The sequence below is a fragment of the Oryzias latipes genome, chromosome 12, assembly GCF_002234675.1.
Source record: "Oryzias latipes chromosome 12, ASM223467v1".
Classification (NCBI taxonomy): Eukaryota; Metazoa; Chordata; class Actinopteri; order Beloniformes; family Adrianichthyidae; genus Oryzias; species Oryzias latipes.
The window spans coordinates 21,504,710-21,520,016 of NC_019870.2; the positions used below are offsets into that span (position 1 = coordinate 21,504,710).

General features: G+C 42.9%; 1 protein-coding gene across 1 annotated transcript; it reads left to right on the forward strand.

Annotated features, from left to right (window-relative positions):
* The first annotated feature begins 424 nt into the window (after positions 1 to 424).
* On the forward strand, positions 425 to 13,825 carry pigo (phosphatidylinositol glycan anchor biosynthesis class O). The gene is made up of 10 exons (XM_023960753.1): positions 425 to 1,346; positions 1,433 to 1,576; positions 1,650 to 1,773; positions 5,545 to 5,704; positions 8,187 to 8,363; positions 8,482 to 10,078; positions 10,806 to 11,009; positions 11,137 to 11,321; positions 12,180 to 12,250; positions 12,501 to 13,825. The coding sequence occupies exons 1-10, from the start codon at positions 869 to 871 to the stop codon at positions 12,628 to 12,630; spliced, it is 3,270 nt and encodes a 1,089-aa protein (XP_023816521.1). The 5' UTR covers positions 425 to 868; the 3' UTR covers positions 12,631 to 13,825.
* The last annotated feature ends 1,482 nt before the right edge of the window (positions 13,826 to 15,307 follow it).

Sequence of the window (15,307 nt, forward strand, 5' to 3'; positions counted from 1 at the left end):
GTATCTCGCGATAACAAACAACCGCATACGTCACATAGTTTTATTTTATTTATTTATTTTTATTTGTTATTGCCTTTTGTGATTGTTTCTAATAATTAAAATTTTCTTAATGTTGTAACACTTTATTCTACTGTACATTATATGTGCATAATTGTTGCATTCTCTTGTTCTGTATGTTGCAAAAAAGAAAAGAAAAGGGAGTACTTCCTGTTGCTTCCTGTGGTTTGGCCCGTTTCTTTGACTTACAAACAGTTGGGGTATTTTCCTCAGTAGGTGGTTGATTAAAACAAGACGTTATGTAGTTTTTCTCTACTCAACATAATGCAATGTTCCACAATGATGTTCGAGTTTTTGTTCGAATAATGAAAGAAATTGAAACCTGCAAGCCTAGACTCAGGACAATCAAACGCCCTCCAATTTTGTGTTACAAAAAAGGGCTCCGCCTGAAGTGCTGTCACGTTGGCGTTCCGGTATGTCAGCAGCCGTAATGTCTCATGGAAGGTGTCCGAAAGAAAATGAAGGCGCCGCCTTGTTCGCTGTTTACTCGCTACACATTACCTGGTGTTGTTAAATCACACATGCGCGCCCGACTTCCGATAAAGAAAGGTCAAGAAAGTCGTCTGCTACAAGGTGATATCAAAGCCAGGCGAACTTAAGGTGTTACTAGTCTGCTTGACGTTATTAGCTAGTTTTATCGGCGTATTGCAGCACATTGATTGAGTTAGCTCGTTCACACGGGTCGCAAAGTTTTAACAAACTAACTGTGACGCGACACTAGCATTAACATCCATGGCAGGTAGGTGTCATGCTCTGTTGAGTTTGTAAGATACGTTTACGTTTCTCCGGACTCCCATCTACTAGTACTAGTATGAAGGGACTCCCCGTCCTGTGGTTGCTGCTCTGGTTGAGTGCCGTGTACTTTGTGGGCATCTACGTTTTTGTGGGGGGCTTCCTACTGGTAAGGCTGGAGGTGAACAGGACCAGCACATGCGGCGACTTGCTGGAGCCCGAAGGGGGCTCGGCGGATTTCTGCCGCGGCCAACCGCGATTCAAGAGGGCTATAATCCTAATAATCGACGCCCTGAAGATTGACTTTGCCCGATTTGACTCCAGCAAAACGACGCCACGACATTATGAGAACAAACTACCTGTGCTGGAGGAGGTGGTGTCATCCAGGCCCTCGCAAGGTCGCCTGTACCCCTTTAGAGCTGACCCGCCAACGACCACCATGCAGAGAATCAAGGGTTTTACCACCGGATCTCTGCCGACCTTTGTGGATGTGGGCAATAACTTTGCATCAAGTGCCATCTTGGAGGACAATCTCATCCACCAACTTGGGCAAACAGGTATGCTGACACTCTGAAACATCTATCTGAAGTTCACATAATGTTACTTTGTCTTTTATCATGCAAATTATTTTCTTTTTATTCAGGCAGACACGTTGTCTTTATGGGGGATGACACCTGGGAAAGTCTTTTTCCCAAGAAGTTCTTTCGCTCCCTGCCTTTCCCTTCTTTCAATGTTAAGGATTTGCACACTGTGGATAATGGGATCCTGCAACATCTCTACACAACTAGTAAGCATTCCCTACAGGGTTTTACTTACTCGTGTCAGTTGCACCTCCATAATTTTTCTGCTGCTGTGAACAGTGGTGGGGGATGACTGGGACGTCCTGGTCGCTCACTTTCTTGGCGTGGACCACTGTGGTCACAGGTTTGGCCCCGATCACCCATCTATGGCTGACAAGCTCACACAGATGGATGGAGTCATCAGGTCAGAAAGTGTTACAGGAACTCTCTGGGTGTGTTAGAAATGAGAGTATCTTTCCCTCTCACATAAAACGCTATTAGAGGTGTAATGATTATTCAACTTGAATGATTAATCAATTTATATTTCTTTGAAACAACTAGATTGATCCAATTGAGGCAAGTTGTAGATTGAATTGACCTGTACCATTCGAAAGCTGTTTCAATAGGAAATTGATTATATTATATTATGATATGTTATATGTTATATTATATTATATAAATATTGGAAAATACAGTTTGGATTTAGGCACGGTAAGTTTATTTTTCTAAAATGTAAAAACGACCAACTAGGTGCCATCACAGCAGACTTCACACATTTGATGGCAGCAAGAAATGATCAAGCCATCATTACAATCTAATGTGTGGAAACACTTTGAATTTTGCAAAGACATGTGACCATACACTGTGGCATGATGTTCTAATAATGTTCAGTTTGTATAATTATTATGTGGCAAAACAACAGTGGCAACCCCAATTTTGATGAAGCTAAAATATATATGGATTTTCCATTAGTTCTTGTTTGTTTGTACACACATTTAATGTACCGTAAATTCCGGACTACAAAGCGCACCCGAGTACAAGCCGCACCCACCCGTTTTCACGTGATTAATTACGTGTTTAAGAATGAGCAAGTATCAGCAGTGCATGGAGGGGTGAACGGGAAAAGCTCTCCTTCCGTTTGTGTCGCGGCAGCGTTATGGGAGTAACAGGACTGGTTAAAAAAACACACCGGTAAAATAAAGCAGCGGCGACTGAAAAGCGCGCGCCTCAGCGCGATACGCGATACGCGCGCCTCAGTGCGGCGCGTGCGTCAGAAGTCAGAAGCCTCTGCGCTCCGCGGACGCCTCTGCGCTGCGCGCTCGCCCCGCGCACTCCTTGTCTCCCCTTCCTATCTACTCCGACACCTCTGGCCAGGGCGGCTTCAAGGAGGAGCACTTTGTCCCCATTGCGCCGGTGGAAGGAGCAAATCGTGTCTGTGTCTGTGCAAAGCAATCGGACTTAATACTGTACATTTTGTGTATGAGGGGCGGATGCGTTGTTACGTGTGGGAGCCATCAGACTGCCATCGGCCCCGCAGCTCTATAAGAGCAGCAGGAGAAGATGTCTCCAGCTCACAAGGAGGCTGTGAGCTTTTCAAAGCAAAATTCCGCTCAGTCCTTAGAAACCGTACAAACGATCACGTCGATTTGTGTTTCCAGTCGTGTCCCGACAAAATAAAGGCTGATGTTATTCCCACATATTTACGTGCAGCCAGCCGAGTCAATATGACTCAGAGGTAAATTCACTCCTGAGCATGCGCTGTTCTCTCCGTCACGCAGCTGACAGGCTTTTCCAAACCCGTTGGTGATGGTGGATTTTTTTACGCTGCTTTTAACGATTGCTTTTAACTTGAAAGCTGCATCATAGTGTAATGGCGATCACGTGCAGGTTGGGTCTAATGGCACCAAAGGATTCTGGGATGCGGCCGGGCATGCATGTTTCGCTTTGTTGAACCATGACTGAAGTGTCTAAGACCTGAAGTCAAGTCCATGCTGTTTGGCTGCCAAGAGGTGTGTTGAAAAATAATTAAAATCCATAAATTAGCCGCGTCACTGAATAAGCCGCAGGGCTGTAAGCGCAGGAAAAAAGTAGCGGCTTATAGTCCGGAAATTACGGTACTCTTGATTATCTTGCAAGAAATACAAAGAATCTGGAAAACTTCACCTGCACTGTTCAGTACCCAGATTTTTATCTCTAAGTCACACTGGTTGAATCTTTGTACTGATGTACTGGAACGATTTTTGATCCGTGAATCAGCTCATTCAAAATGAACCAATATCAGCTATGAATCATATCGTCAACCATAAATTTGGAATTGATTTGTTGATAAAAAAAATTGTTGCACCTAGGGGTGTGACCATCGCCGCATCACCACACGTTTTTTTTTTTTTTTTTTTAAAGTTCTGCATATGGTGCGTGATTGGAACTATAATAAACACATTCATCTTTGCTGATAATTTACTTTTTCTGCTAGTCCTGTGTGTTCAGACTTCAAGGGCTTCTGGGGGAAAGCTTTTATTACAACTCTCCTTCACTCCCTGCTCCTCTCTCTCCCTCTTGGCTGCTCGGCTCTCACTCCCTCTACGCAGCACGAGCTCCCTCTTCTTACACACACGTGCGTGGTTTCACCGCGACACCGCACCCACTGCTGGTTCATCACCGCCGTGATCAAAAATCCCACACCGTCACAGCTCTAGTTGCACCCCTATTCAGTATGCATTTGAATACATGATCCATGTATTGTTGTTCACCTTTAGCCAATTGTAATTGATCCAACGTGGAGAACGCAAGCTTGTGATTGGACGTCTATTTGTTTGCATCACATTAGAAAAACAACAGGAACAAACACGGACAAAGTTTGACAGAAACTGGTTATTTACTTCCTGATAAATTTTATACCTTTTTACTAACAGTCAGTGGTTTTCAACCAATACTTCTCTTTCTATCAGTACTGTATCTTTTACTTTCCTTTTTAGAAATCCTCAATTAACTGATGCTAAAGCTATGTACACACTGGGTGTATGATGCGTGTTTAATATATGTTGTTCACTCTGTAGCTACCCAATACTAGCACATGTCCACCACTTACAGCTGGAAGAGGCTTGGTGCGAATGTTGAAGTGGTGCAAATCTTTTGAATCTTGCTCCAGGCTTTTTCTTTTACTTATCTATTCCGATTTATGAAAGTGTCAAATAATTCCGACTGGGCACAAACCGCAAATAATAATTTCTCCTCCGTAATCAATTTTCAAATGGTTGGCACCGTGAATAAAATTTAATGCCATCCAAGTCCCTGACTGGTCAAAGTTCTACCTGGCTGCACGTTTTGTATGTAAAGTCCGAAAAGGGTTGAAGAAACCTGAGTAGCTATGCTTTAACACAAGAGTTTTGAACGCGGAAACCCAAAACGCACATCTATGCAAACGCACGTTTACATAGACTTTTCATTGGAAGTGGTCCCTTGAATGTGCAGTGCCAAAGGCATTGTGAACGTAGCCCATAAGTTTTTCACAAAATTATTATTTTGTTAAAAATTGATCAAATAAAATTTTTTTGGTTTAAAATTAGTTTTTTGGGGGGGTAAATCAGAATTTTATTTTCTCATTGCTCTGCTCTCTTGGGCTTCTGTTGTTTAAAGTAAGTTCAGCCTCCCCATTTCCTGCTATGAGCAGACATTAAAAAGGCAACTAGCAAAGAGGAGCTTGTTTCCAAAACGGGAACAGTCTCCTCAGCTATGTGGAACTGGTTTTGACCTGGAGCAACAAACCACACACTGCAAAAATTGTTTGAAGGCTGTTGCTACCAAAATTGGGAGCACAACAAATTATTTTCAACACAAGCTCACAAATGTTTTAAAAACATTTTTACATCTTGTATGTAGTTGCACTTTTGTGTTCAGGCCAACTTCTAAAGGAGATGTTAAAATAAAATAGTTTTTGTTAAATATATTCTGTCATTTGTTATTTTTGCCAAAGAAATTGAAAGGAGAGAGAAAGAAATGATTAAAATCAAACATTTAATTTGGTGTAAAAACATCAGAGATTTTATTTTTTGGCCATATCACCCAGCCCTACCTTATACCAATGCAGTACATTTTGTTATCCTCCTAAAAATAATTTTCAAATGAATATTATAAATTGGCATAGATTTAATTTGATCCTCTTTTTATTTCCCTGTAATTTTGTTTTGTTTTTCAGGTCCGTGATTGAACATCTGCAGAATGACACCCTTTTGGTGGTGATGGGAGACCACGGCATGACTGACACCGGGGATCATGGTGGAGAAAGCCTGAAAGAGACCGACGCTGCTCTCTTTCTTTATAGTCCAACTCCTGTATTTGCTGAATCTAACTCACAGGTAGGAAGTAGGCCTGGGTGAAAAAAATCGATTGAATGAATTAATTCAAATTTTTTGTAACGGGCGATTTAAAAAATAACTAAATCAAGTTTTTGTATAATGGCGCATTTTTGGCTCCTCAGAACTTCTGTAGCGTTAGTTTCACACGGCGGTATGGCAAGCGACAACAACATCATAGCACATGCAAAACAGCAAGCGACAGCATGGCTACCGGTGAGAGTGGGAAGTTTGTTCCCAAGAAAGGAATAAAATCATCTGTTGTTTGGTACTGGTATGCGTTTGCTGCCACAGACGTGGAGGAAGAGATCCCACGCTGCAACTTTTGCCTAAAGCCCATCGCAGTCAAAGGCGTTGACCGCGACTCCTGCTGCTTCATCAGCGTAGTGATCCAAAATCCCACACCGTCACAGCTCTAGTTTATATCTTGTGGGACACATTTGCATATAGCCAAAGACATGGTACCCATATATACCGTGGAGAAGACAGGGTTTATTAATTTAATTAAAACCTTAGACCCCAGATATTAGCTGTATTCCTGTTAATCCTTTAGAAAATTGTGCTACTCTCAAGGTGAATGTTTGTCTCCTTTTGGTCTAGACTACAAAGTCTGACTTAAAACACAGCTGGTACTTTGATTCCAAGAGTGTGTTCATTTATTTATTATTCATCCCAGAAATGGGGTTACATTTGTCTTGAGTTTGATTAAATCAAAGCAAAATTTGGTTTAAGTTGTCTGACGTTTGTACTTATTGCTTTCCTTAAGTAGTGGGGGAAAAATCTGGGGGGAAAAATCGGAAATCGAATTAAAAAAAATAAAATCGGAGATTTTTTTTCTAGGCCATATCGCCCAGTCCTAGTAGGGAGCAATACTGATTTTTTTGTGTTTTGTTTCTTTCATTTTCATGTGTATGCCCACATAAAACTCCTAAATTGGAGTTATTCAACCGTATTTTTGAGACAGAGCCAGCTCGGATGAGTAAAACAAAGAAGTACATGGATCTATTTGTCTGCATCCGAATGGAGCAGAGCATGGAGCTTGTGTTCCTTCCAGTGTATTTTCAATGCTCTTTTTTTCAAACTCTATTTTTTCATCTGCTCCTGGTTCACAACTGTTTGACTAAAGAAATACAATTTTAAGATTAGTTTTCTTCATATTTGTCCTCTGTAATCAGAAAAAGCCTACGAGAACATGTCAAAAACTCTAAAAGCACAATTTCTTTAACGGAGTGGGTCTTTAAAGGAATTAAGTTTGAGTTTAATATGTTTGTTTTAGCTATTCTTTAAAAGGATTTACCAAATATGTGACTGTCTTGGCCTCTATGGGGTGTTTTCTCCACACCTTTTTCTCTCTACAATACCCTATTTATCTCATTTGCAGGCGTCTGATAGTTATGAGTAATTACTCTCAATATTTTTATTTTTATTCATTATTATTTTTATTGTTTGTAGTAATGAGAAGATGATTATTTCTAATTTGGGTTTCATAATAGTTGCTGTTATTGACTTTTCTAGTATCAAGAATATAATGAATGCATAGTTATATATGTCTCGAGCCTTTCCTATCTATCTTTATGAATCTATAATACTGTAGCCCTAAATATGTATAGTTAGCAGAATGCATGATGGTTACTTCAAGCTTGTGGATGGAATTCACTCTCGTTGTCCTTGCATCACACACACACACACACACACTTTTTTAAATTTATTTTTCTTTTTTTTGTTTTTTACCTCCTGATTTTGTTTGTTAGTATTGGTAGTTGTTTTTATAAGTCAGATCTATTTTTCCAGTGTATTTTCGTTTATTTGTTGTCTTTGTTTTTTTCTGTTTTCTCACTTGAACAAAAAGAAGAGAAATTTTCTTGGTTGTTGATTTTATACAGAAAATGACATATTTTAATACCATTCAAATTCAAAGACAGAAATAATGTAAGCATTTTTATTTTGTATTTTTGAATTGTTAAAAATTCAAAAAATAACGTTAAATTCTCTTGCCTGCACGGTGGCACAGTAGTTAGCGCTCTTGCTTCACAGCAAGTCCCGGTTCAAGTCCTGAAAGACCTGAAACAGAACATGGGAAAGCTTTCTGTGTGGAGTTTGTGGGAGACTCCGGCTTTCTCCCACTGTCCAAAAAACATGCTTCATAGGTCAATTAGTAACTTTAAATTGTCCCAAGGGTTGAATGTCAGAGTGTATGGGTGTGTGATTGTGGCCCTGCGACAGACTGGTAACCTGTCCAGGATGTCCCCTTCGCCCATAAGTGGCCGGGATAGGCTGCGGCAGCCCTGTTGCTTTAAAGGGATAAAAACGGATTAGAAGATGAATGAATTAATGATTATTAGTTAATCAATTAATTAATTCATTCATTCATTAATCTAAATTGTACAAAGAATATTGAGAAATGTATTTTTTTCTTTCAAGAAATCAAAAATGTGAAGAAGAGTGTAATTTTTTCCTGTTTTTGTTTGTTTTTCCCGCTCCTCAGAACGAACCAAATGTGGTTCCACAGACAGACTTGGTTCCCACCCTGGCTTTACTTCTGGGAATTCCCATTCCATACAGCAGTGTTGGGCAGGTCCTCTTGCCTTTATTTCAAGAAAAGACAGCAGGTGCAGTTGCAGGTCTCAGCCAGCTTGAGGCGCTGTGGATCAATGCAAAGCAGGTAGCTTGTATAGCATTTCAAAGATGAGATTGCAACCTTTACAAATCCTGCCTGCAGCACAATCAGCGATTAGTTTTTTCCCATTTCATTGTTAATTCAATTGTTTGCTTTTTTAAAGGTTAACCGTTTCCTGGAGACGTATTCAAGCATGGCCAGAGACATTCCACCACAAAGACTTTCTCAGCTGAAGGACGAGTTTTCCCGCCTCTCCTCCGATTACCTCAGCTCGCTCAGAGAGGGCCAAAGCCCGCCTTCACAGCTGGCGTTATCTCTGCAGGCGTACCTCACATCTGTCAGAGACACCTGCCGATCCACCTGGGCCAGATTCAACCCTGTTAAGATGGCAGCAGGGTTAGCCATCCTGGCTTTTGCCTGTCTGATGTGTTTGGTCCTGTCTGAGCTGTCGCAGGTGCTGATCAAAGAGTACAGTGTGGGGCTGAAGGCTCCGGCTGCTTTGGCACTAACGATGGGGGTTGTGGTAGCCGCTGCTCAGCTGCTCACGCAGGGCTACGTTGAGGGAGTTTGGTGTCTGGCAGCTGGTGCCTTCAGTTCGGAGCTTCTCTTCTTCTGGAGGTTCCGACGAGTCAATTCCTTCACAGTTTTAAAGAACGGGACAAAGGTTTCAAAGTATTCCAGGTGGTTGACTCCATGTCGCCTTCCTGTTGCTCCTCTCCTGATACCACTCCTTCGCTGCGCCTCCTTGCTATCAGATAGCTACGTCATCGCTGAAGGCCGGGTCGTAACTTTCCTGGTTTTCTCTCTGGTTCTGTATATTCCCATTCAACTGAACTGGAACGGCCTGCTTTTGCCCCCAAGCCCCGACCCTTTAAAGTCTGCTGGACTGCTGCCTCCTTCCGGTTTGTCCCTGTCAACAGTCAGGAAAGAATGCACCACTCTTCTAGGCTGTGTGGGACTCCTCATCAGCACCCTGTACCTCTCCCTTTCGTTCCATGGGTGCAGAGAAGAGCAGGGCTCCTGCCAGCCTTCATCTTTTCTCTATCCTCTCTCCAGAATGCAGGACAACCAGCTGAAGAACCTGCACTACGTCCTATCAGTCATCTCTCTTGGCATTTATACGTCTCTGCTGAGACACGTCCTGTGCCACTATGGTAATCTGAATTCGTCCGGCGGGACAGTGTTCACCGCCCGCTGGATCCTACCGCTGCTGTCCGTGTGCTTGGGGCTCCACTGGGCTGTCAGTGCCACTTCAGAGGACAGCTTCAGGAATCTGGCCCAGCTGATCCGCGTGGCACAGCTGGCCCTCCCCAGGGCCGCCTACTGTCTTTTAGGGCTAGGGCTGTCCCTGATCTGGATTGACCCCATCACCGTTTTTGTGAAAACTCGAGGCGCGGCCTCCTCCCGAACGCCAGCCATGCCCACCCCCTGTTATAGAGCCAGCACCGGCATCAGCCCCCAGGCCGAGCTGCACCACCTGATTCCCCAGATCTACCAGCACATGCGTCGTTCTTTGGACGACAGCGAGCTAAGCGGCGGCACTGAGGCACCCAACCGGCTCACTGTAGAGGCGTACGGCCTAGGAACAGTATACTCTGCCCCTCTGCTGTTGTTTTGTGGCCTGCTGGGAATGGGACTTCTGCTGCTGCATCCAGAGGGCATGGCTGCATCTTTTCTCCTGCTGCTTTTAGAAATGGCAGCTCTGCTGCACATCCATGCATCCTCCACCACTCTGTGTGGCCTGCATGGAACTTACTCTGGTAAGCTGCAAACAGCCCCAAAAGAGGGAAAATGCCTGCTGTAATGGAATTATATTTCATTATTGATTTTCACTTTTTAAACGCATCTTTACAAAGTGTTTGCTCCTCAGTAAAGGAGACTTTTTTTGGTTGTAAATCTTCATATATATACTTCAAATGTTCCCTTTTTTCTTAACCTTTAGTAGTGTATGGCCTTTTTGAGCATTTTCACTACTTTACAGTTTACTCTAGTTATTTACCTTCAGTTTTTTGGGGCAATGCTTGATGTCCATTTTTAGTAAAACCCCAGCTTTTTTCAATTACACAATAATTTCAAAACAAACCTGTTACATTACAAAAATTACAATTTGAGTATTACATTTTGTCTTTTTTTTACTGGAAAATTAGGATCAAACTGTTTTTATGTTTAAAAAAAAAGATCTTAAGTGTACAGACAGAAATGAATAATTCAAAAAACTAAGCAAAGTCAAAGCAATGTAAAAATTTGTAAATAAAAAAAAAAGGATTTAGTCCAAGGTGCGTCATAGCTCTTGTGGTTTTTGTTTTAAACCAAATATTTCAAAGCTAATATCTCTTGAAGTCTTCAAGTTACATTTTTAAATAGAAACTATACTAATGGCGTGTCAGTGCTGTTCCAGCATCATTGTAAACAGTCACATCGACTGTGCAAACGCACCCTTGAATGCAGAGACTACTTAGGGTTAATTGACCTTTTTGCTTCCCACAGGTGGGTTCAATGTGCCCTGGACTCCAGTGGTGTTGTGGTCTCTGGCAGCCACCCAGTTCTTCCATGCCACCGGTCACCTGCCCACTTTCCCCTCCATCCAGTGGGGTGCTGCCTTTGTGGGATTCCCAGATGGGCACACGAGCACTTTGTTACCTGCCTCATTAGTTACTCTCAACACTTTTGCTTCGCACATTTTATTTGCAGGTATCTTTCATTTTGAAAACCCAGTAAAACACTTGCCTTTGAAAATAAGACTCACAAAAAGCGTCACTTCTGCCAATTCAATGCTTAAGTTGAGCTGATTTGTTCAAACTGTTTTATTTATCTACAGTGGGATGTCCTCTGCTGTTGTTTTGGCCCCTGGTGTGTGAAGTGAGGGGGATCAGTAGGGCCAGAACTTGTGGAGTGGAAGGGGGTGATGCTGTGATGGAGATGAGGCTTAGAGAAAACCCTCTTCAGTTCAGCTCCTCACTTCTGCAGCTCTCTGCACGCTACCTCTTTATTCACGGAGTACAGGTTTGTTCACACACAGGAAGTTCCCTCCTTTTCAGGGTTAACGCTCCCAAATGGAAGAGTTGTCTCATTAACAGTCTAAAGCTATGTTCACGCAACTCTCAGGAACTGGCGTTTAAACGACCACTGCTATTAAAAAATCAATGTAAATGCAATTTGGGCTTCAAAACTCGCGCATTCACTCGCTGCAATGCTAGTTTCTATGACCGTTTTCTGGCTCTTTGTACAAAACATGCAGCCACTGAACACATGTTGAAAGTTAAACCAGTTGAACTGAGCAATTGGGACTTGGATTTGGTAGTGACATCCCCTTTCGTTCCAAATTGTTTGAAAATTTATGATTGAAGAGAAACTACTAATTGCGGTTTGTGCCCGGCCATAATTAAATGATACCAAGTCTTTCATGTATTGGAATAGAACTGTGAAATAAAAAGTCTGAAGCAAGATTCACGAGATTTGCACCCCTTAAACATTTCACACCAAGCTTTTTCCAACTGTAGTTGGCGAACATGCGTTAGTAAACAGTAGCAAAAGAAATAAAAGAAGAAGCCCCTCCCTGCATATCCAGCGTAAACATCTTATGCTAAACGTGCGTTCAAGAATGTGTGTGGCATATGTCCGGTTTAATAAAATATCTCTGAAGGGAGAAAGCAAACCTTACATTAAGCTTCGTGAAGTTCAGTTCAGATTTATTTATTTTTTCTTTTGTTTCTTTTTCTTTTGGACTGTATTAGATAAGATAAGATATTCTTTATTGATCCCACATTGGGGAAATTCAATTGTCACAGCAGTTCCAAAAAGCAGAGAAAAAATGCTCTAATTTGTGCATCTTTCAATTCAACCTCTCTGCTTCCATCAAAGGTCTTTTCGTCAGTCTGTGCTGCAGCTATCCTCAGGAGGCATCTAATGGTCTGGAAGGTTTTTGCACCCAAGTAAGTGCCTGAATGGATTTTCCACTCCAGATAAAGACTAAAGGCTTTTCAGAATATGAAGTGGAGCTTCCAATCATCAGTTTGACTGCATGTTTTAGTGGCTGCAGTTTGATGACTCTTTACATTGTGATTCTTTATTATGATCTACATTATGATTCTTTTTTTCTGTAAAACTTTTTATAGGTTAATTTCAGTGGATTTTAGTTGAGAACCTTATTTGAAACCTTTGTCTTCTGTTTGACCTTTGCAGGTTAATGTTCGAGGTTTCTGGGTTCTTTATGAGCAGCGTTTTCCTGCTGTTTGGAGTCATGTTGGTGCTAAGGGTTGACAGAGCTGTGGCTCGATGGTTTAAAAACCTCATGCCAGATGCATCCAGGTAACCTCTGAAGGGCTGTGTCCACAGGAAAGACTGCTGGCATTTTCTCTCAAACTTTACCACCACGGATAATTCCCCACAGACGCAACACAAGAGCATTTCCTGACTCGCTGTAGGACCATGTTGCACATTACTCACACTGCAGGACTTTTGGATCATTCCTTTCTGACCAAGAAAAGGGAATTTTTATATTAAACTGTGGATTCAACAGCCTCACTAAAGGTGAGGCCTTCAGTGTTTTGCATGAATTCTGGTTGATATTATGAACAGCTCTTTTTTCAATGATTTTTTTAACTTATGAAAGAAATCTCTTGAGCCTGTCACTCGTGTGGCTGACTTTACTTCTGGAAAAAAAAGACCACATAGACACAGAAGTCCATTGAAACTGATGTAAGCAGGTTTGTCCAAACTTCTGATCTGTCTTTGCATCTAGTTTACAAACATTTCTCTTGTCCAAAGTCATGGAAAACCTGTTTAAATAAAAACTTGTCAAATTTTTAAATAAATAAACAGGATGTTGCTGAACATTATGCAAAACACCAGTGGAATAAAAGTCTGTCGCAGAAAACTACCTTTTCACTAAGGTCCACTTTAGGTCTAGTATATAAAAATGTGTCATCCAAGTGCATTACATCTTTTTTTCATGTAAAAATTTTTTACATTGTTTTTTTAAAATGATTTTCTAATCAAAATAACCAGCATGTCTGTTCATGCTACTGTAACGTTAACAATGTAGTTCTACAGTAACAAAATCTTAAGTTGCTTCTAGTTTTGCGGCCTTTCTTCCTGATGCTTCATAATTACACTTATTAGGATGTGTTTTGCTATTTCAAACTTAAAAAAAATCCCAAATAGGTGCCTAACTTTAATTTTAATAAATGCCTTTTTTCTCAGTGATTTAATAAGGTGCTTTCAGGAAGTCTGTCAGTGATGTGTATCTGCAGGACATGTGAGTTGTGTCTGGAAAAAATGTTACATCAGCCGCTGAACCTCATTAGCTAATGCACAATATGGAAGGATGTAATGTTTAGGTTGCTGTTCTTGAGATTGCTGTATGGATATGATTGAAGGTGTGTGGGGTGATATTTTGTTTGGTGTTAGAATGGTGTTTTTTTATATTTTCAAATGTTGGATTATAACAATAAGAGCTGTTAAATCAAGGATTTTTCCATTCTGTGGAAATAAAATAATTTTTTGAACCTGTTGTCCATCTGGTTGTTTTTAAATTGATTTGTTATAACAATTTAGTCACCTTTTTTATTGAAATCAAAAGCACAGTTTATTGGTTGAATGCTATAAAACATTCAGGAAAACTGTCAGGTTGGGGGGACTGGTGAGCAGGAAGGACCCAGAAAGCAGAGACGGAAGCACACGGTTCCAGGCCAGGAAAACAAAACTAAACTCACTGTGGGCAAAACATGAAGACATGGCAGAAGGGATGAGACAATAGATACATTAGAGACATTAATGGACCAGCACAAGAGGAAGGCAGAGACGAGATTTATATACAGACAGGACTGACAAGACACAGGTGAACATGATCAGGGCAGATTGGGACCAAGGAAGTAAAACTCAAAAACAGGAAACCTTTCAAAATAAAACAGGAAACAGAACTCTAACATGACAGAGACCAAAACGGAAAGCAAAAACCAATACAAAGAAACCCAAACCATGACAGTATCCCCCCCTCAAGGAACCGCACCAAGGTTCCAAAAGTCAACCAAGGAGGAGGGGGCCCGGAGGACGAACTTTGAAGGGCAACAGAGTACTATGAGGCTAAGTTGGGCGCACCAGCAAGGCAGAGACGATGAGTCTGGAGGTCGGCCAGGAGGCCGCGCAGTCCGGCGTGGCGGGTCCGGAGGTCGGCCGGGAGGCTGCGCTGTCCAGTGTGGCGGGTCCGGAGGACAGCCGGGAGGCCGCGCTGTCCGGCGTGGCGGGTCCGGAGGACAGCCGGGAGGCCGCGCTGTCCAGCGTGGCAGACGAGGCGGGTCAGGCATAAAGTCTGGGGCAAGCGTGGCTAAGCCTGGGTTCTGCCAGCAGTTGGCTGGCAGGTCAGGCATGGAGTGGACTGAGGGGTCAGACATGGAGTCATGGTCCGGAATGGTGTCCTCTGAGGGGTCAGGCATGGAGTCGACTAAAGGGTCAGGCATGGAGTCAGCCGGCGGGTGAGGCATGGAGTCAGCCGGCGGGTCAGGCATGGAGTCAGGGACTGGCATGGCAAAGTCGTCGAGCTCCGGCGGCTCGGGCCAGTCGTCGAGCTCCGGCGGCTCGGGCCAGTCGTCCGGCACCCCCTTGGAAGCAGGGGTGAAATGGAGTGTGTCCGGCACCTCCCTGGGAGCAGGGACGGGTCGGGTGCAGCCGGCACCCCCCTGGGAGCAGGGACGGGTCGGGGTGCAGCCGGCACCCCCCTGGGAGCAGGGACGGGTCAGGGTGCATCCGGGACCACCGCCGGAACATGAAGGGGCTGGGGTGCATCCGGGACCACCACTGGAACAGGTTGTGGTGCGTCCAGGACCACCTCCGGAACAAAAACGGGACGTTGAAGGGGACGGCGACGACCCCCCCCCTCAATGCAAGGCCACTCCCCTCCATGGCAGGAGTGAAGAACTCGGCCTGGTCAAAGTCCCAGTATGACCCGGTCCTCTCTGCTTCTAAGCGGTAGGCTTCCAGCAAACGCATGT